The 22,533-nt window shown below is 42.7% G+C and overlaps 1 protein-coding gene across 6 annotated transcripts in view; it reads right to left on the bottom strand.

The window, feature by feature from the left end:
• PRKCA (protein kinase C alpha) overlaps nucleotides 1–15,273 on the bottom strand; it is a 153,682-nt gene extending 138,409 nt beyond the window's left edge. For 5 of the 6 annotated variants that reach the window (XR_011155827.1, XR_011155826.1, XR_011155828.1 and 2 more), the window contains exons 1-2: nucleotides 15,010–15,273; nucleotides 12,117–12,148 (exon numbers count right to left, since the gene is read on the bottom strand). Coding sequence is in view for 2 of the 6 variants with exons in the window: in XM_069032945.1 (XP_068889046.1) it covers nucleotides 12,117–12,148; nucleotides 15,010–15,182 (205 nt within the window). In the remaining 4 variants the exon portion in view is untranslated. The remainder of the gene's footprint in view (nucleotides 1–12,116; nucleotides 12,149–15,009) is intronic. The other variant, XM_069032946.1, reaches the window with a different exon arrangement.
• Between the last annotated feature and the right edge of the window lie 7,260 nt (nucleotides 15,274–22,533).

Below are 22,533 nucleotides of genomic sequence, written 5' to 3'. Positions count from 1 at the left end.
ATGGTGACTGGGTTGTTTAAAAACAGGAGCTGCAGTTGCAATCTGTGACTATAAATATGCACAACACCACCACAGAGCCAGGGAAGCTCAGGGTACAGGCAGGAAACAAAGGAATCTAAAGGCAAAGACCCTCTGCAGAAACCAGGAAAGGGATGCAGGGGTGACAAATGTTTGTCTTCCCTCTTCCCAAAACAGAAACAGCTCTATTAGCAAATATTTTACAGTGGTTTATTGCCTTTTCTAGTCTATTTATAAAAAAAGAAACCTGGACAAGGCATACTGAGCAAAGTGAGGTATTTGTGCTCCATTGTGTCTGTCCCAGGTACTAAAGCAGTCCCATGCCTCCGGGTATTCCTGCTTGATGGACTCTCAGGAGAACCCCTGACACTGACAGACCTCGCCTTCAGCACATTTGTTGTCAAGCATCCAAACCCACAGAAACCATGCAAAACATCTGCTGCCAAAAAATGACGGTGCAGCACTGAATAAAACACAAGCCTTAAATGTTTGTAACATAATGCATTTATATTCTGAAAAGAAAGTGATGCCCAGCCTTGTACCAGGTTTAATAATACACAACATAATTCTGTTTTTGCAAAGGGTTCAAAGATGCTCAAGCTCAATTAGATCATCAGCACTTTATATAAACTTGACAACCAAGGTGTTCCTCATTACACAGCATCAGGAGATGCTGACAAGAGTTGGGTTTTGCAGAAATCTTAGAAATGAGCTTTGCTGCTTTGCATGAAAACAAGGGCAGGCATCAGTTTTACAGCTCCACCAGGCACACCTGGGTACCCGAGGCAGAACAAAACACTTAAAAGAACTGCTCAGTGAAACAACAACTGGCAAGAGCACACGGGGAGCACCAGAACGTAAAACCCTCTAATGCAACAGCCTGCTGTGCAGTTGGCATAACGACTGCAGAGCCATTAGGAAACAATACAGCTTCCGAGGAAAATGTATGAAACATATCCACCACTTGCACTTCAAAACCCTCTTCAGCGACTACACAGCTTTTCAGTTCTCCTTTTCAGAGGCAAATCAGGGATATTGCTGCACAGGGATAGCATTTACAGACACTGCAGGATCTGTACTGGTGGTGCCAATACACAGGTCAGACTCAGACAAGCAAAGACCTGGAGGCTGCAGTACAGGAAGGACATGGAGCTGTTGGAGAGAGCTCAGAGGAGGCACTAAGGTGGTCAGAGGGATGGAGAAGCTCTGCTGTGAGGAAAAGCTGGGAGAATTGGGATTGTTCAGCCTGGAAAAGCAAGGTGACCTAATTGTGGCCTTAAGTACCTGAAGGAGCTACAAGAAAGATGGAGAGAGACTCTCTACAAGGGTGTGGAGTGACAGGACAAGGGGAATGGGTTCCCACTGACAGAGGGCAGGGTTAGATGGGATATTGGGAAGAAATTCCTGGCTGGGAGGGTGGGGAGGCCCTGGCACAGGGTGCTCAGAGCAGCTGAGACTACCGCTGGATCCCTGGCAGTGTCCAGGACCAGGCTGCACAGGGCTTGGAGCAGCCTGGGACAGTGGAAGGTGTCCCTGCCCACAGCAGCAGGTGGAATGGGATGAGCTTTAAGGTCCCTTCCAACCCAAACCGTTCTGTGATTCTATGAATACAAAGAAATAAACTACCATGAAAAAAACCACCACTTGTCCCTCATGATACACTGGGCTAAGAATGATACTTTAGTAAGTTTTCATATTTAAAAACCCACAATATTCCCCAGGGTCCTCAGGCAGTTGCCACAGTTGTGTGTTTGTTCTGGCCATACACCGAGTTAGAAACACCATAAAATACAGTTTAAGCTCACAACAAGATTCATTAAGCCTTTACTGTGTTTTAAAGGTTCACAATTTAGGATCTCTCAATAAGATCAGAAGGAATTCTGAGCAATACCTAGGAATCAAACGATTTGAAATAGAACATAAATAAAATCATGTTTTTCTCCATTCTTCCTGTAATGTTCCAGCATTTGTCTCAATGGCATATACTCAGAGCAGAACTGAAAAATACCCACCCAGAGGAATCATCCTATTGTTTTTGCTGCATCCACGTCACTTCTTTTAACAGAGAAATTGCATTCTATAAAAATACATCCAGCAGATGTAATTTGCAAAAGCTGATGACAAAAAAGGAAGACATAAAACTGGCATACTTGGAATTATCTCAAATTTAATTAATTCAAAGTTTGCAAACAAGGTAGGAGCAGTCCAAAATCTGACTAATTTTACAGCACATCACAAATTCAATCAGCTAACCTGTCACAATGGAAAAACATGGAAAAAACTGTATATACACCCTTATAATAAACTCTTCTGCTTAGTCTATTTCTGCGTTTATCATGACAGAGTTATTTTATAACATTTTTTACGAGAGCAAGTTCAGGAATTTGTTAGGCTGAAATCTATCTTATACAAATCTGGAACAGGAGAAAAATGGAGCTGCCCAGAAGCTGTCAGCACCTCACAGGGTGTCACCTTCAGACACACAAAAATTCTCTGGGGATCAAAGCCTGGATGCAAGAAACTGAAAAGTAGTTCAGGTAAGAGGTTCTAGGGAACAGGAGCAGGTAACACCTCTCCCAGGGAATCAGGAGATGTGATGGAAATGCACACAGGGTGATAGAGGAACAAAAATAATTATGAGGGGGATTTTTCCCAACAACAACACCTTAAGAAATAAAGAAACTTAAAATCAACCCAATAAAACACTGATGTACACAACAACTTTGCATAAAATAAGGATTATTTCTGCACTCTCAGAACACAAAGATTTTTTTTTTTTAATATTAAAGGCCAATTTCTTGAAAACAAGAATACTTTGAGGTGGATTCTGGCTAATCCTGCTGAGTAAAAACCAAAATCATAAACCCACACAGACTAGAAGTTGAAAGAAGAGAAAGTATTATTCCAACTCCTCCTTGTACATGAATAATGGCTTGTTTACTAAGGAGCTGAAATACCACATCCTGCACACATTCCAGGGAAGTTAAAAATGCTGTTAATTTTAAAGGAAAATGAAGAGTGAAATATCTGTGCTTTGGGAAGAGAGTTACATTGGGAATAACCTTCAGCATTCCTCAAAATGAGAATTTCTATCTGCAGTCCATACCTTGCCCTCATTTAGCAGCAAAATAAGGAAGACAAGTATTTGAGCCACTTTTTGGAGTCATTAATCCTTTTTAAACATATTCTAAGTAGACACCTTCATGTACATCCTCAGTGGTTTCAAAACCCAGGCATACAGAACCCAATTTCTAAACATCTGATTCTTGTAGATTTAGTATTTGAAAAGGGTGAAAAAAATTGCCACCAGTACTCAGTTGTGCCATCAGTGTAAGGATCATTTAGGGGGATAAAAATGTTGAATTTTCAGAAACACAGTCTTCATAAAATTTTGCCTCAGAATAAATTGCAACTTCCAAATGCAATTACAAGCTTCATTTAGCTATACGGAAACACTGGCAGAGTGTACAATACTAAGAGCTGTATATAATTCTTCTAATTGAAGTTAAAGACAAATAAGGAGCAATAGCTGCAACTCTAGTTAAAAATCACTATTTCTTAATATGGGCTATTTTCTTAGCAAAAAGAAGACAGCTCGACAATTGCTACACAAGGCAAATAAAGCCTTGAATGTGCAATTTGTGTTGATCACTGTCTGTCCACTGACACTTCTGACAGTGGTAAAACCTCTATATGTGACTGTAAATGATGAGCAAATCTAAATCTTGATAGGCCATTGTATAAAGACAAGTATTAATTAGACTTTTGCAGCTTCATTTTAAAAAGTAGCAAACTAAGAGAGCAATAATGACTATATTTTTGGTGTTGCTGGATGAATTTGCACTTTTAGTTCAAAAAGTATGTTTCTGTATCTCTAAGTGATAAACAAAAAAGGACATTTTGTAAACTATACAGGACAGAAAAAAATAATAATTCCAGTAAACTTCTACATTTATAAGGACATATTTCAGATTTCTAATAAAGTTCATTTGATGAAAAGATTTCAATTAATACAGCAATGCGATCTCAAAATCTAAATTAAGTCAACTAGAAGATAACCTGAAAAAAACCCCTATGTGCCTGCAGTACCTTATAGTCTGTATTATGTAATTGCAAAAAGGAACAAAAAAAACCTCATGTAAATAAAATTCTAATTAAGAAACCAGAATAAACACCACCGAAATGCACAGAAAGTTACATATGCATGTGTTTGGCTGCCTGACTTAGAAGGTAAGAGTTATGAATCACATTTGTGGAAGGCATTATTCATAAATAGCTGCAATTGAAAAATTAACAGCTGATAACCAGCTCCAAGCATTCCCAGCCTCTGCAAGCCTTCAACAGGCACTGCTGGAAACAGTTAGAATTAAAATGCTCAGCATCCACAAGAATTTAAAAACACTTAAAGGGTAGTTCCTGTTATTAATTATACACAAGAGAGTCCTTCTCTCTTAGACTTTCATGCTTTCTACTGCAGATGTAAAAGCTGAGGAACTGCACCTAAAGTATTTATTAAATAACTTATTATTTTTACCTCTCACCCTAAAGAGAAACAACCCATAAAAGCAAACATAAAAGAAATAATTATTGATGCATCCCAACAGGGAAATCTGTTTTCTTCATCTTTCTGCAACTTTCTTTCCAACACTCCAATAAATTCTGCTCACAGCATCCGCAAAAATCTTGTATCAAATGAGCACCATATGTGGCTATGTAACAGCAGCTGATGTGCAGGATTACACCAAGGCAGAGGGAAAAATAAAGAACATGCCAAACTTTATCTTGCCCATCCTCAAAATGGTTTATCTGTCAGCTTGGGATAAGCTATTACTCCCACAGGTTCAATTAGAAGCTGAAGAGCTTCACAGAATTACACCCAGGGCACCGGAACAGTCAGTGTCTCTACTGGAACACAGGGCTGTGATATCTGACCAATCCAACAAAACAAAACAAAACTTCACATGTTAGAGGTGTGGGAAGGGTGAAGATGGTTTTGCTCTTAAAATGTAATATAAGAAAAAAAATGTTTGCTGCAAGATAAGATTTAATTATGTTAGAGTTTTGATGAGCGCAGTATCACCAAGGAAATTTTCTAGAAAAACAGGCTTACAGTGGTATATTTATTTATTTTACTGCCATGTTCCATGTTGAATGAATTATATATTTAATTGTGTATTGAGTATCAAGGATCACAGACTCATTTAAGCTGGAAAAGCCCTGCAAGATCATAGAACAGTTTGGGTTGGAAGGGACCTTAAAGCTCATCCAGTGCCATGCCCTGCCGTGGGCAGGGACACTTCTACTGTCCCAGGCTGCTCCAAGCCCTGTGCAGCCTGGCCTTGGACACTGCCAGGGATGCAGGGGCAGCCTCAGCTTCTCTGGGAATTCCATTCCAGGACCTCATCACCCTTTTAGTAAAGAATTTCTTCTCAATATCTAATCTAAACCTGCCCTCCTTCAGGCCTATCACTACACACCCTGGTGATCATCGAGTCCAACCCTTAACCCTGCCAATGCCACCACTAAACCATGTCCCCAAGTGCAACATCCACATCTTTAAATCCCTGCAGGAATGGTGACTCACCCTGATCTATTCAATGTATTGACCTTCTGTGAATGCACGTGCTTGTAGTAACAAAGACTCCTCACCAACACAAACAGAGGCACCTTCTCTGTTCGGACACAGATGTCCTGCTGTCCCTTCTACCCAGCTATGATGCTCAGGGACAACATGTCCCCTTCCCAGCACACAAGGCAATGGCTGAAGGCAGAACCTACATGTCTGCAGTGTCAGGTAATGCTCCAACAGGAACACACGTGTAGAGGAAAGTGCTCTGAACTAAGCTCCCAGTTTCAGGGCTTTTATGTCTGATGAGCTGCAGTGGGATCCAGGAACCAAAACCCTCTAGCACCTGCTCTGTAGCACCCAAAGGAAAACCACTTTTCATGCTCCAAGACCACCCAGCAACACAGACAAAGCTGGGATGAGTGTGATACACATTTCCAAAGGGCTCTGAGCCACCACTGATGTATCTGCACTCATTAAGACTCAGGAGTTTCACCCATCACTGTTGTTCTCAGGAAAAACTCGGAGCATGGGCAATTTTTCAAATATATCTCAGAGTTCACCTGTGGAAATAGGAACAGAATCTCAACTTTCACAGGCATCAGCAATTAACAGCACCATATTTCCTCATAAAATGGGTCAGATGTTGCAAAAGTAAGGACAGCTAAAGGAGGAGAAGAACAATAAATGGAAGCTGACAAGACAAATGAACAATAAGCATCTTATCTGTGTGTATGTCAAATTATCTGCAGATCAGTAAAATTACTGCCCTTTGAGAAGTGGTCACAGATGCACAGTCCACAGATCAGGCTGAGGGCAAAAGGCCAATGGAAAGGACAAAGGAGAGAGGAATCACGGAAACTGTGTGCAGATACAATTTCTGCTCCCAGGCACTGTTTATTATTTTGTTTGGGTTGTGATTTTTGGGGAGTGTGTAACTATTTGGGTTTTGCTCCGGGGGATTCCATTTTGGAACAGATATCTCCAAGTTATGCACATGAAAATACGTTAGGGAGGCAGCTGCTGTAAGCGTATTTTTACTGAGTTCCCATTTCAGAAGATTTCATGCTGACTTTTAAGCTACATCGCAGCTTTCCACAGAATTAATTTCCCAATCTCAGGCTTACAGCAACATTAGTTAATGTAAACTGTAGCACATGTCTGATAAATAATATAAAGAGCACAAAGGAAAACACCCACATTGTTCAAGCCCTGGTCTGTAATACCCCATCTCACCACAAAAACAAAAATAATACAAGAGAAGCAGTTCTGGCATAGAAAGGGGAACTTGCTTTATGTCTTGTCCACCCTTCGGCAAAAACATTTCCAAGTAAGGAAGACAAATTATTTTTATGAGAAGCAACACAGCAATGCAATAGATTTGTCTTTCTTAGGTTACAAAGGAAAGTGAAGATTGTAAAAGGAAGAAACTGTAGGGGAAACACAGCCATCAGGATGGAAACCCAAGAACTAAGCCTTGATCCGCACACAAAGAAAAGAACAAATGATGCTGCTTTCACTATAAATACGTTATATCACTACTGAGGATTGAGGTAAACTCTGTCAGCCAGGTTGGAGGTGGTCAGAGTTTTCATTGGTTTGAATCTTCAGATCACAGAGCATTAAAAATTAGTTTCTCAACCACATCACTACAGAGACCTTTAATACAACATTTTTAATGAAAATACATGATTTAAAAATGAGGTGGCATCAGGCGGTTCTTTGGTCTTTTTCTTGTAGAAGGGAGGTCAAGAACCATCAGATAAAAGATAAACAATGCAGAGGAAATGAAGCGCTGGTTTGATGTGCCAATATTACAAGATTTGAACATTAAAAACTAATAAAATGCCCCCATTTCCCTTTTTAGTGAAGGAATTGTTGTAGATGTCTGCCAAGTCCAGACCCAGCATGGCACGAGCTGTTCCAAAAAGCTTAGGACAACAGTGAAAGGTAAAATTCAACATTCAGAGAAAAATAATCTGCAAATAAATGGAGGGAAGACAGAAAAAACAGTGGAAAGAGCAATAGTTGCCCAGATTAGTGAAGCATAATGATCTGCCTTAATTGATTTCTCTAATTTTTATTTATGTAAATTAGAAAACAAACATGCAACTCTTCCTTAGCTCATTATTATCCTTAAGCCAAATGTATTTCACAGCTGAACTACAGCAGCATATTGCACTTCAGTAAAGCCTGCAGCAACCATGTAAAAACGGGAAAACTTGCTGTTAATGACTAAGAATTTTGACCATTTAGGAGAGAATTAACAACAGGCCCTTAATCAGGAACATGAGCTGATCACATTCATATTACTGTAACTAAAAATATTTTTTCCCTGAGGAAACTTGATGAGCCTTCAGTGCTGAACTTAAAACAACCTCTAAACCTACATAAATACATGTTCTACAACATTTGCTCTTCACATCTTAGTGAGCTTATATTTGTTGAGCTCTGTTCACCAGGAAAATGCTCCTTACAAATCAAACAGAAAGAAACAAGTACAGGTTATACTCAGAGTGTAACAGTCTATCAAAAGAATGATGAAGCCAAAATTTAACTTAATTGCTTGGTTAATTTAAAGTCTGCTGTCTCAAAAGAGGAACTTTCATGCTGTGGCAGATTGAAAAAGGTTTAAATTATTCCATTTTTCACATTGCTCTTGCAGTATTTCCAGGTGCACATCAGAGGGAAGCTTTCAGTGCTACAGACAGCTTGCTGGGCTGCTTGACAATGTAAGAAAACAAAACAAAGCCATAACTCCCTGGAATAATCCTCCCATCGTGTTTGCACTGCCACAGAGACAATCAACAGCAAACAGCAAAAGCAAAACAGCAGAATGAGAGCTCCTGTTTCACAAGCACAATATTTAAAATACTTCATGTTTCTATAAATCAACAATAAACCACAAATATCAAACTGCAAAATGCTTTCTTATAACAGGAATAAAAATTTCACAGAATCCCAGAATCCTGAGGTTGGAAAAGACCTCCCAGACCATTGAGTCCAACCTGTGAGCAATCCCCCCCTTGTCCCCAGCCCAGAGCACTCAGTGCCACATCCAGGCATTCCTTGGACACCTCCAGGGATGAAGACTCCAAACCTCCCTGGGCAGTCCCTTCCAGTGCCTGACCATCCTTTCTGTGAAGAAAGTCTTCCTGAATCCTATCCCTAGGAGAACATTAATCCATCTGAAGTCTTCCAAGTGCATTTTCAAACTCACACATGACCAAAAAACCAGACATTTTCCACTGCTACTTTATGATCCCAAACCCCTTTCTCTAAAAAACTTATTTCCAATGATGCAACAGAATTCTGCCTCCTCTCCATGCAATAACACATCCCTGGTCCTGGCTGTAAACCCAAGCAGCCCTTCTGAGGATCTGTTTGCTGGAATATTCAGCAGCCACGTTAAAAGACACCCATCAAGAAAGAGAAACTGCATCAGATGTGGACTGTCTCTTGCTGAATGTCTGTGTGGTGATAATGCAATTGCACTTGACCCTCTGCCACATTCAGGGCATTAAAACCACACCAAAATTTAATTTGCTGTCTTTTGCAAATTCATAAGGATCCCATAAAAATTAGGAGGTGGAAAAAAATTACCTTGCAAAATGTGTTAAGAAAATAAATTGAAATAATTCTCTTCAATTCCAAAGAGATCATTTAAATGCCTTTACCTAATGCTGAACTGAACACTACAGCAGAAATAGGCATCAAAATCTGAAAACAAAAGTGATGACATACAACTGAAAACATGTTCCAAGGCTCAAAGGAAGCCCAGTGAAAAAAAGGTATTAATGGTCCAAAATCAGATCATTTCACTATAGCACAGTTTCAATTCTAATAAAATCTATATTAAAATATTAAATAAAAATATTTCTTTTGAGGGCATATCTTAAAAATAAAACTAGGACTGTATTTTGTGTGACACTTTTTAAATGGAAGTTTAAAAAATATATGAAAACATACCACACCTGCTGCAATACTTAAAACTGCATAAAAACTAAGACCTGTTGTTTAATTAAAGAATTCTAATGCAAATATTCATAGGATTGTCGTTTTTATAGTAGAAACATCATCTGAGTGTGGTGTGACTGTTGGGGGCCTTTCCTCTTCCCTCTGGTATCAAAGGCCAGAGGAATTTCAAACAACTTTGGAAATAACCAAGCCCCCCAGCTCTGAATTCTGCCTGACAGCAAGTTTTTGCCTAGTGGGAGATTTTACAACACTGTTGAAAACAGAATACAATAGACTTTTTATAATGGAAACACTGATGGACCAAGAACTATGGTCATGCTAAGAGCTGTCACTGCAATATTCCTTCTTTCATGTCATACTGAAAATTCTATTTTATTCTCTATTTGGCATTCTTCTCTGTAAAAGTAGCCACTTCATTATAGAAATCAGGGTTTTTTTCTGCAGCCTACCTTCTAGTTTCACACTTTTTGTTTTAATTCTTCATGTTCTCAGTAATTTTGATCATTAATTTGTCTTTCCAGCTTTAGCTGATGGCTTTTCAGACAGAAACATCAGAAAGATGAACTGAAAAAGAATTGATTCAGCAGCTTAACTTTATCATGGAAGTTTTATTTTTCAAGAGTGTTCTCCCAAGAGTATGAACTCTGATTTTGAACACAATCAGGTTTAATAAATGATAGCTAAAAACCCCATTACTTAAACTTATTAGTGCACCACCAACAGCTTGATAAAAACCATGTAAAATTAGAACATTTCTTAGAGATTTTAACTAAGGACACAGACAAAACCACTGAATACAACAGTCTCCAAAGAGAAACTGTAGAATCTTGCACTGATACAGACAAAAGTCAGGTTTGAACATATTTAGATTCATAAAAAGTATCACATCTGAAGCATTTAAAAATAAACAGAGCTGCTCTACTGTGTTTACTCTTGGTTGTGTCCGTGAATGGCATCTGCAGGGGAAACAAGACTGAATTCAGAACTTCAGCTGGCTTTGTACAGATCAGTCCTCACCAGCAGAAGTGTTCCTGGCTCACTGGAATTACAGTGGTGGAAGGAATTCCAGGCAGAGAATCCAAACCCCCGGAGATGAGCTGCCATGGCAGAGTGGATCTGTGGCCCAGATCCTGCTCAGACTGAGCCCCCAGCTCCCAGCTGGGAGCAGGAGAAAGTCAGCACTGTGCAAGCTGCAAAAGCTAAGCTGGATAACTGCACCATTTAAATGCAGCCCCAATTATTTTCTGTACACCAACAGAAATCTGTAATGAACCTTTAAACAATTCCTGAGCTGGGAACTACTGAGCTGTCCTGAATGGGACTGAGGAAATGCCATCCCACTACCAACTGAGCACTCCACACTCATCTACAGCACTGCTTTGGGTGCGATGGGGGGCAAGAAACTCGAGGCTATCTACAAAATTTAATATTAATGTTTTGGGGCACTGAGGAAAAGTCACGGATGTCTGCTTACCTCCATCAGGAAATGCTGTGTGTGTCTGCAAGGCTCTACTTGCAGAAAGAAAACGTATTTATTCCAAATCTTTAAAAGGCAGTCTTTGACATCCACTTTCTCAAAGGTGTAATTTCAAGAAGCATCAGCTCACATCAACTTTCATGAAAATACCACAGAATCCATAATTTCATTGACTGCTAAGTAAAAGCAACATTCAGGATAGTCAAATGTGCTCTAAGGCAAGAGCAAATGTCCATTAGAAATGCCATGAAAGAAACAAGGAAAAGGCCAACTAATGAGTACACAATGTGCAGCTGCAGGAGAAGTGACAGGGAGAAGATGGAAAAGAGAAAGGGACAATAGAAAGGCTCATCCTAATTAAGCAAACACATGACAAAGAAAAAACCTGCACTAGTTGGGTGTGGTTATTTAATGATTAAATGCTAAATAATGGTAAGAATCTGGCAGAAATACAGGCTGTGTGAGAATACAGCATTTACAGTTATCTTACACTACAGCAGCTTTCAATTTCTCAGGGTTAGCAGATTTTATTAAATCAGTGATTTTATACAGGTGGATTTTTTTTCTGTAATTCAGTATTACGTAAGACAGAATTGTCCTGTCCTAATACAGAGTTAAAGCCAAAGGTCCTCCCAAACATGAACTGTATGAAAATGAAAACCAGGGACTTTAGGTTATGAAAAGAAGCCATATGACTAAAAAGTGAATCCATTTTCCAAAACGCCCACACAGACAAGAGCTTCTGATGAGAAAAATGATCTCTGCAAAGCTAAATTGCACAGATTATTTCCATGAAAAGTTAGAATCATGCATATTATACGACATTTACCACGCTGAGATTTAAAAGAATAACCCACCAACTTTTTGTATTATTACAGTATGAAAAATTACTTGATTGTTCAATGTAAATATCAGTAATTATTTAATTGGATAATTGTCTTCTTTTAGAATTTACACAGGCAATGATGCTTGCTTGGTTTTTTCGGGATTGTTTCTCTCTTGCTGCTGGCAAGTTTTGGGTACCTTCAGAACGAGGTGCAACCACCTGTCTGTGCCAGCAAAGCAGTTGTGGCTTACCTTGGCACTGGAATCCTTGCTTCCCAAATCCCCTGCAGAAAGAAGGAAAAGACTGCCTTAGTATGTTTTGCTTTAATTTCTACTCAATGATCTCTAAAAACATAAAAATAGCTTCATATTAAATTACTTCAGGTTTTGCTACGACAGCAACAGATTTTCAAATACACAACACAGACCAGCCCACCCATTTCAAAGCAGAGAACAATAGCTGTCACCAGCTCTGTAATTTCAGCTTCTGGCAACAATTTTTTTATTATTATTATTTTACAAGCTATTTTGGATCTACAATTATCATCATCTGTGATTACTGCATAATATTTCAACTCGTTTAATGCCACATGTATATTTAACAGCCACGTAAAATATTCCAAGTTGCAGCAAAGGCACATAAAACAAACTAGACTTGGATTTTCATCCAAATTTTAGGATTACAAGCCGGTGTTATGAGCCTCAGCTAGACTCCAGCCGTTTGCTGTGTGGAAAGCAGGCAGGTTAAAGGTTTTGCTTGTTTCAATATAAGTGAGAAGACAGGCCCATGATTTTCATACTGATTATTCTCCAGCTTCCTTGCTCCATTTCCATAACAAAATACAAGGGCACAAGTCACTACTTGTTGTTGCTCTAAGAAAACCTAAACTAGGAAAACCAGGAGAAAAATCAAATTATTTGTTTTCTTGGCAGCACACATGCCTATATTGTCACTCTGATGCTGCTCTCGCTCATCTTCACAAAACTCAAAAGCTGGAAGTGTGGAAATGCAATCATAGGAAAGCTGATGGCGGGACTAAGAACATGAAACAGACTTTAGATAATTTTGGTCCTTTGAAATAGACTTATTTGCAGACATTCCTTTTTTATCTACTCCAGAAGCAGGGCTGTTCCTCAGTGTCTGAGCTGAATCCGTGCAGAGCTGCGGCCCATTCCACTCCCCAAGCAGTTACAATGTAATTTTTAAGTAAAAAGTCTTAAAAAACTATCGACACGCCAGAAACAAAGTGGAGAGTGAAAGTTGCTGAAGAGGATAACGCAGCACTCAACTATTTTGGTAAATATTAGCTGATGAAATGTAATCTAAGGAAAGAATCTATTTGTGTAGTTCATTGAAAGGTTCTATTCTTTATACCTCCAAACATACATTGATTGACACAAGTCATTTTGGAAACAGACGAAGCACTTTCAGTGGTACGAGAGGGTTGTCTGAGACCAGTCCATCTCCAAATCGGAAAATGAAACAAATTTTTGAGTTGTCAGATGCTCTTCTAAGGAATGTGAAGAGCTTCCTCAGGCTCAGTAAGCAGGACAAGGCAAGAGCACAGTCGCTCTTGCCACCTGTCAGGCACAGGATACCCTTTCACTTCCAAACCCATCCTGTCATTCGTAACAGAGCTCTGCTTTGTTTTATAATTGTGCTACTTAAGTGCACAAACGCCGCTCGGCAATAACCCTGCAGCGGGTTTTCACACCTCCCAACTCATTCTGGTTTAGATGAACTTTGAAGCAGTCTCTGAAGGTCTCTCACTTTTACCATACCCAACTCCAATTTTTTTTTTTTTTTTTGCAACTAGGACAAAAGAAAAAAAAATTAAAAAGAAAAAGGAAAAAAAAGTCAGAAAGTTGACTTGTTTCTTCTGCAGTCTACCATCTCAGCTTTCCTTCCTTACCCTGCAAATATATTTCAATCATTTCTGGCACAAGCACAGTCTTTGCTTCAGCATGCAAGCGGAGCAAAACTGACGGAGGAAGGAAAAGGTCCGTGTCCAGACACAAACACACATAAAAAGAGCAAGAAGCGTGCCACGGACACAGAGCCAGCTGCGTGCAGACCCATCTAGACCTTTCACAACTTTGGCCAAAATAAGTCACAGATCTCGTTTTCGGCAACCACACCTGCAGCTCAAACTTGAGCAGCGGAGCAGGGCTGGAGCGAGGTGAAGGAGGGGAATCCCGAGCTGTTTGTGCTGCACGGTCCCTACAGGTACAGGACCCCCGAGGCTCTCACGGTTCCTGCCGAGCCCGGGCCGGGGCCGCCGCTCCTCGCACGGGGCGCGGAACAAGCGCAGAACGGCCCGGCCTGCGCGGAGCTGCCGCCCTGCCCCGCCACGGCACGAACCCATGGGTGTATTTTTCCCTACCAGCTTAGCAATGCGGGTGTTGGTAGGGAGTTTTCCTGCCCTCTCGAGCAGGAACCCTTCTCTCACAAAAACCACCCCTCCCTTTCCTCGGCGCGGACCGGAGCAGCGGTGTCACGGTGCCTTCTCGGCCTCACTGCCCGCCCTCGGGCAGCAGGAGGGAACAGGGCAGGCACTGACCAGGAGCTGAGGCTAGGTGACCCAAGTTTTGCACCCAGCAACGCCCCAGTCTGACGCGGGCACCCTCCGTCCCAGCACGGCTGTGCCTGGCTGAGCCCTCCAGCCCGGCTCCGCCGAGCAGAACCGGGGACAAGGGGTGAGAAACACAGCTCTGGACCGTTTGGGAAGCGATGGCCCCAGCGCGGGTCTCCAGACCCTGCTGGGCTCTGCGACCGAGCGCCGGCAAGTTTGGGGACTCCCCCGCCCCGAAAGCGGGGTGCGCACAGCCCCGGGCCGGGGCCCCCCGAGCAGCGTCAGCCGCACACAGCCCACCGGGAGGGGGATGCGACAGCGCCAGGGCAGCGAGGGGACACGGGGGGTCACCCACACCGGGGTCACCTGCCCGGCCCCGGGGGGAGCGGCGGCACCGGGAACCGGCTGCCCGGGGGCGCGGCGGGTGGGCAGGGAAGGGAAGGCAGGGCAGGGACGGCGGCTCACCGGAGCCGGGCACAGCGCCGGGGCTGCCCGGGGCGGGGAATCCCCCACGGCGGAGCGGGCCCGGGCGGCGGCGGGCGCGAGGGGGGACGCGCGCCCCGGGGTCTCACCAGATAAAGTCGGTGCAGTGGCTGCAGAAGGTGGGCTGCTTGAAGAAGCGCGCGATGAATTTGTGCTCCTTCACCTCGTGCACGTTCTTCTGCCTCAGGGCGCCCTTGCGAGCGAAGCGCCGCGCCGCCTCCGGGTCGGCGCCGGGCTCGGAGCCCGGGAACACGTCGGCCATAGCGCCTCCTCCCCACCCCCCGCCGCTCCAGGAGTCGCCGCCCCGACGTCCGCCCCGTCCGGCGGCCGCCGAGCCTCTGGCAACGGCGGCGCTGGGCGCTGCCTCCCGCTCCCAGCCTGACGTCGGAGCGGAGGAGGATCCCGAGCCCTCTCGCCGGCTGCTCCGCCCGCGGCTGAGCGAGCGAGCCCCCGGCCGGGGCGGGGCGGGCGCGGGGCCGCCCCCGCCGGGGAGCGCCGGGGGGGAACGAGGGGGGCGGCAGCACCTGCTGGCCCTCGTCAGCTCCCGCACTGGGGAGCTCTCTTACACGCACCGGCTGCTCTCACACACACCGGATCTCCCCGCACACTCTCACTCACACACACCAGCTCCCCCCAAAACGCACCGGTTCCACTCACGCACACACCGGTTCCCCGTCTCTCTCACATTCACCTACACAGGGTTCCCTCACACACACACACACACACACACAAAAGCTCCCCTCAACTCTCACGCACACTCTCAGAGGTTCCCTTAAAACACACACACACACACACACACACACACAGAATCTCTCCTATCACTTTCTCTCTCCCACACACACTCACACGCAGAGGTTCCCTTATCACACACAGACAGAAGATCCCCTCGCACATACACACACAAAGAAGGCCCCCCTCTCACTTTCACACACACAGAGGTTCCCCTCACACCCCCTGCACACAGACCGGCTCCTCTCACTCCTCCCCCCCTCCCCCCCCCCCCCCCAGCTCTCTCCATGCACACGCAGACTCAGCAGCCCCTTCTCTCTCTCCCTCACACACGGCAGCTGCCTCCCTCCACGCACTCACACACACCCCGGGCAGGTCACAGACAGTGTTCCCCCACCCATGGAAACCCACACCTTCCCTCTCCGCCAGGTCCCGGCACCCCGGTCCGGCAGCAACAGGACGGTGATCCATCCCTGCTTCCATCACTGCCTCCCTTCACCCGGATGAGCACAGCTGCCACACCGTGCCCAAGGCACAGCCACCACCGTGTCACAGAGCACGGGGAACCTGCACCCCGCTGCTCTCGGCCGCCTTTGCCACACGCACTTCCTGCAGCTACCCCGAGAATCGTTATTCCTCCACCACAACAAACACAGTGCAGCCATGTGCTCTCCTCCACACACCTTTCCCCTTCCTGCCACTCACAAACCCAGCCACAGACGTGTGAGCACTGGCAGAGGCCACACTGAACCGTGCATCCCACAGTACCACAGGATGTCCTGCGCCCTGTACTATGCCATGTATCTTTAGGTATCTATGTAAACATCCTTAAATATTTCTTATTTCAATACAAATATCCTCAACAAAAAGTGTAGGAGACATTCACCAAGTCTCTTTCACTAATTAGGGCATTCAGCACATACACAACAGACTTTTACCTTCGTTTTATGTCATCAATGTCATCAAGTATTCCATAAAATAATAGACCTGTTCATCTTCATTTACTCACATAACACACAAAATGTTCCCAAGTCCCTGGATACAGAAACATCTGCCCATGGCATCCTCTCATATTAATACACTCAGAAAAATAGCACATAAATCATGACTATGCTAATATAAAACCACAATATATACATTAAATACAGAAACACATATTGTTTTTAATAAATGTTTTTCCTGTGGTTACAAATTTACACATATGGGAAATAAGTGCATATTGAAAGTTCTACCCCAACATATCTACGCACTTGTCTGTCTGTGTAAGCATGTGTAATATGTTTCATCTCTCAAGAATGAAAGCCAGCTAATTAACTCGAATTAAGTCTTATTTGCTGATGGGAAAAGTGCACATGGACACTTAGCACAGAACAGAAATAACTTGCTACATGCTATTTTACTCTTAATTTAAGGAGTAATCTCAGTTTCTGGGTGCAACCTGGCAGAACTGGAATGTCCGTGGCATTTCACCAAATAACCAATGACACGGATAGCCCTGCTTTTCTCTAAACTTAGAGAATCACACCAGATGCCCTAGAAATTGTTGCCATATGCCCTTGCTTCATGGATTTTATTTTGTGAGCAACTACTTCCAAATTTGATCTCAAATCCAATGAAATATAAAGATTTTTAATTTGGTCTCCACCTATTCTGCACGTTTCAAATCTCTTCTTTTTCTTTAAGGGAATAGATTTTTCTTGCCTTAATCAACTTATGCCAAAACATGAGGAGCACCAAGAAACATTTTGTACTCTCATTAAGGGTTCTGTCAAGAAGCGTGAAACATGTTTATTTCCATTCCTTTTGTGCTGTATCACAAACAGAGCCACCAGAACTGGAGAATCTGAAATGGACACAACTCGAATTACATCAGGTTTGGGGCAATCTGCATATTTCACTGTTCCTTAAAATCTCACAGACCTGCTGAGTCATTTTGGATTCCAGTTTCTTTCCTGCCAGTGACTCTGGACCAGATTCATTCCCTGAAACATTGGCGAGTACCCCAGGCTCATGTCAGGCCCCAGGGAAGAGCCAAATAACACCACTCACCACACTACAGGATTGCATTAGGATTGTTTTACTCTCTCTCTCTCTCTGTAAAGCAACTATTTAATCTCAAACCTAGGAATTATTTGTACATTGTGACTAGATACCCTAGGCAAAGAAAAGCTCTATTATGTGTGCCCAGACAACCGGGTAAACCCTTATAGCACAACTGTATTTAACATACAACTGCTTTTACTGCTGTAGGTTGGATACACAGCACTTACGCAGTGCTTTTATTATATTTACCTTCAATATCAGGCTTTGTCACCATGCCCAGGACACTCATACAGTGATACCATAGGGGAATGGTGTGTTCCAGTCCCAGACACCTTTGGGATGTGCTGTTGTAACACCAGCTGGGAGGTTTTTAATTGCCTGAATGCTCATTTTTCCTACTCTGCACTCAGGTCCTATGGGTGATACAGGAACTCATCCCTCCTCTGCAGTAACAGGAGGAAAGACGTCTGCCACCTCTTCCTGAGTGCACACATTCCCCCAGCAGCCCATGACTTGCTCTTCTGCCGAGGAAAGTGTTTGCAATTTGCGACTGGTTCAGGCCATCTGGACGAGGAGTCAGCATTTTCACTGTTTGTGTTCAGGCATATACATGGTTATTGAATCAGAGCACCAGCTTTTCCAATCTCCTGGCCAGCAGCTTCAGAACTCCTGACTCCAAATTGCCATTTACAGGGTCTTCTCATTGCAAATTTACTGCTGTGTGACTATTTGGATAATATCCTAGAGAGTGTCCCTGATAGAAGTTCCCATTGGATGACTTAGGAGGTTTTTTTCTCTAAAGAATTTGTTTATTGCTGTAATAAGCACAACTTCTGAAGTCCTTTCTATATTTTCATCAATAACACCCTTGGTCTGTAAGTGCATCTGGGTTCATTTTGGAAGAGGTTTCTCATGAAATGTCTTTGTTTTTACTCATCTGCTGGAACAGCAAACAACTGCCTGCATCACTTTTTAATAAAAAAGCAGTTAAAAAAAGGTCTCTTTCCTAAAGAAAACATGCATGTGGCTCTGTTCTGCCTTGGATCCATTCAAAGAGAGCCAAGGAGAACACCTTCATCAACTGCTTTGGCAATTGCAACTGTTTTATTATTTCCTGCTTCTGAGAAATGCTCAACGAACAGGAATCACTTCCTGCTGGACGCCTATAAGGAAGTTCACAAGCTAATTCCTCCTCACATTTCAAAGCAAATCACAACTGCTTCCCTCTCTAGAGAGTCAGGAGGACAAGTGCCTGTTTTCCAAAGCCCTTTTTGGAAGGATGATTTAATCATTGCCACACAGCTGCCTAAAACTTATTTGCTTCACCCAATCTCATCTTCCAAAGGAATTTCCACAGAGCTAGCTCATGAGACATCTCTACCAGCAACTATTGTGGGATAATTACTTGCCATAATTAGGTCAAAACCAGTTACCAGTTTCCACTATTTCATGGACTTCACAGTGTAACCTAAGAAGCCAGGTTTTCCTGGAATTTATTTTTTCCATGCAATATAAACTTGGTTTCTCTCTTTGTCTGAAATCACCCATCGAGTTCAGTGTTGAAGTTCCCTTTCTTAAGGCTGCCATGTTTTGACCAGTCTCATGGTTTTCCAGATCCTACTACAAATCCATTCACAAAGAAAAGCCTGTTTATTGTTCTTCCCCCACCTTGGCAACACTATACCTTAAACGTTTCCCAAAAATAGAAGAAGGTAGGATGTGGGAGCATAAATAGATTTCCTGAAAAAATTATGTGGAAAAGGAAAATGGTATATTATAATAATTAATAATTTCCCAGGGATGAAATTGCAGTCCATCGATATGTCCTAATCTGGAAAATCCTCCTTCCCATTGTGACAGATAAATGATGACATTATTTCAACTTGAGTTTCCTTGAAAGTCGTGCAAAACCGATTCCTCATGCGGAAAGCTTGTGCATTATCCTCCCAGCAGCTCTCAATAGAACTGGAAATAAATGGCTGATCATATACAGAACATTGAATGTAAAGTAGTTTTTTTTTATATTAGTGTTCTCATCAGAATACTGAGTGACAACCCATTGCTTTATTTTCTCGTATCTCAGGAGTATGAGGAGCATGGTAAAATATCTCCTAGTTATGGAGCTGAATCAGAGCCTGCTGCTGTTACACACTGAAAAGTGATGGGGTCCTTTGGGACGTTTCCTGGATTTTGTCGCTTTCCAGATTGCACAAACAAAAATTTCTGCCTCAGATGGAGTATTTGCTGTCATTGTTGTTTTGCTGATTTTGTCCTTTCCACCAGCAATTGCTCCAGAAAAATTTTGAATATCTCTTCCAAAAAGGAATTCACACTCCTTTGAGTGTGTCAGAACAATTCTCTTGTGTAGGCAAACTTTCAGTCTTCAACTGTACACACAAAAAAGGCAGAAAGACTGAGACTTTGAAATACAAAGCGCTCAAAACATGTGGAAAAAACAAACTGCTCTTGTACCAGCTAAACAAGCAAGCCTCTGTGATTCATTTAGAGAAACATGGGGCACAGGTTTGTAAGGAACAAAGTAGGTGGGTTTGGCCAGGGCCAGCTGACCCCTGGAATTCCTTGCCGAGAAGAACCAAACACACAGGACCAGCGCTGGTGCAGGGTATGAGCTGGGGTGGGCCTGGGGGTGCAGTGCGCTGGCCTGGGACAGACAGAACTTGGATGTCACAGGCCAAACACAGAGCACAGCTGGCTCAGAAAGTTCCCTGAATGGAAAATGCTCAGAAAGTGAGAGATTCTTTGAAGGAAGTATCCTGCTTGCTTTCCTCACTTCTCCTCAGGTGAGCGCCCACGGTCACTGTTAGAGACAAAGCACTGGTGGGTTCGATGGGCCCCGCCTGAGCCACCACCCCCATCACCATGTCTAGGGCCTTCCTTTTCTTCTTTAATTTAAAAAAACCAAACACATTTACTGTATCATTGCCAGCTGACAAAAATTATCCTCAAAAGCCTATTTTTTCCCCAGTGTTTTTGCATTAAAGTGTAAGCTGTACCTGGAGCGTTTAAGTTTGCAGGTCAAGGCCCTCTGTAGGTACATCGAGAGGTGAGGCCTTGACAAGCAGAATATGTCACTGTCCTGAAACATTCTCCTGACACTGTTGGAATCTCCAAAGCACTTTTCTGATATTAAACTGCTACAAAGAGTAAATGGCTTTGTACTGCTCCATTGCTGGGAAACATCAGCTCTGGAATATCAGTCTGTGAAGCAGCAGAGAGTTCATGATAGAGCAGGACAACATCACTTCTTAATGGTGGTTAACACAGGATCAGGAAATCCCAGAGTCACTGAGGTTGGAAAAGCCCTCCAAGACCATCAGGTCCAACCTGTGGCTGATCGTCACCTGGTCACCTGCTCAGAGCACTGAGTGCCATGTCCAGGCAATCCTTGGACACCTCCAGGCATGGGGACTCCACCATCCCCCTTTGCAGCCCCCTTCAATTCCTAACCACCCTTTCCATGAAGATTTTTTTCCTGATATCCCTCCTGAACTTCCCCTGCTTGAGGCTGTGTTTTATCTTCACCGGCACTGAAGTAAAAGTGAAATTTCCCACTATTTCAATGTGAGCAGAAAGGTGTGGGCTATTTTATTTACCATATTCCCACAAATCTTCAATTGAAAGGGATGATTATTTTGCAAGAGTAGAATTTTGCCTTGTGAAGATGAATTGTAAATAGTTATTATGTATATCATACCTCAACTCATTATTTCTGACAGCTCAATAGCATTTATCAGAGACACAGGAAATAGTAACTTTCATGTTGCATTTTGTTTATTCCAGAGAACAAATGTGAGAGAAAACCAAAATTGTATCAGCTGGAATATCCAGGATATTCACTTCTTTTCCTGTGCCACCATTATATGATGACAAGTTGACGCAGGGAAAGCAGAATGACATTTCCAATGGTAAGATTTCCAATTATACCACGTCCGTCTGTGCTCTGCACAAGTGTTTACACTCCTGGAAACACTAATAATTGAAATGACAAGAGTTTGGCTGGACAAACACAGCTTTAAAACATTTGTTTAATTTAGAAGGACTGAGAAGTGACAACACTGACGCACAAAACAAGCTAATGTTAATTTCAAAAAAACATTTCCAAAGCCTAGAGTGGTGGTAACTGAAAAATGAAGTGTGGAAAACCTCTGTGCCACAGAGAATGCAGGTGAGGAAGGATTCTGTTTGTCAGCACCATTCATTCAACTCCCCACTAGAACTTATATTAAAAAAAAAAAAAAGCAGAAACAGTCCTTTAATGACAGTGGAGACTATTTTTGGTCTTTTAATACAATATAGTGGATTAAAGACTGGAAAGATTAGCAGCCTAATACATATCATAACAAGGGAACATCTCCTTAAGTTTGCCTGAAGTCAGTCTCATGCTGCCATTCAGGTTCACAAGCTATTGTGACCTCAGTAGCTCCAGAATTCCTACCTGGATGTAAATAAACTTATTATTTACAGATTTCAACAGGAATTGCATTTAAAGTAGTTTTCTTCCAGAAAATGTAATTTTAAAAGTCAAACATCTCACCTACAATGCTGCTAAGAGAAAAGAAGGACAACCCAGGGCATTCCAAATGAAAGTGCCAGTGGATTTTATTCTGGGTGTGTCGTGCCTGAGAGACAAGAGCTGGGCAGCTCGGTTTAAAAAGGTTTCGAACAGTGGTTAAGCCAACCTGTACAGAGGAATAATATTATTCAACTTGACTATAGCCATAGGAAAAAAAAATGCCCTTCTCATTAATGACCACATAATTAGATGACATGAGGGAGAAAAATGAGATTTTTTTTCCGCCTGGAAATAATAATCAAAAAAG

The sequence above is a fragment of the Aphelocoma coerulescens genome, chromosome 18, assembly GCF_041296385.1.
Source record: "Aphelocoma coerulescens isolate FSJ_1873_10779 chromosome 18, UR_Acoe_1.0, whole genome shotgun sequence".
Classification (NCBI taxonomy): Eukaryota; Metazoa; Chordata; class Aves; order Passeriformes; family Corvidae; genus Aphelocoma; species Aphelocoma coerulescens.
The sequence above is the reverse complement of the archived record's forward strand: the minus strand, read 5'-3'. Positions and strand labels throughout refer to the sequence as shown.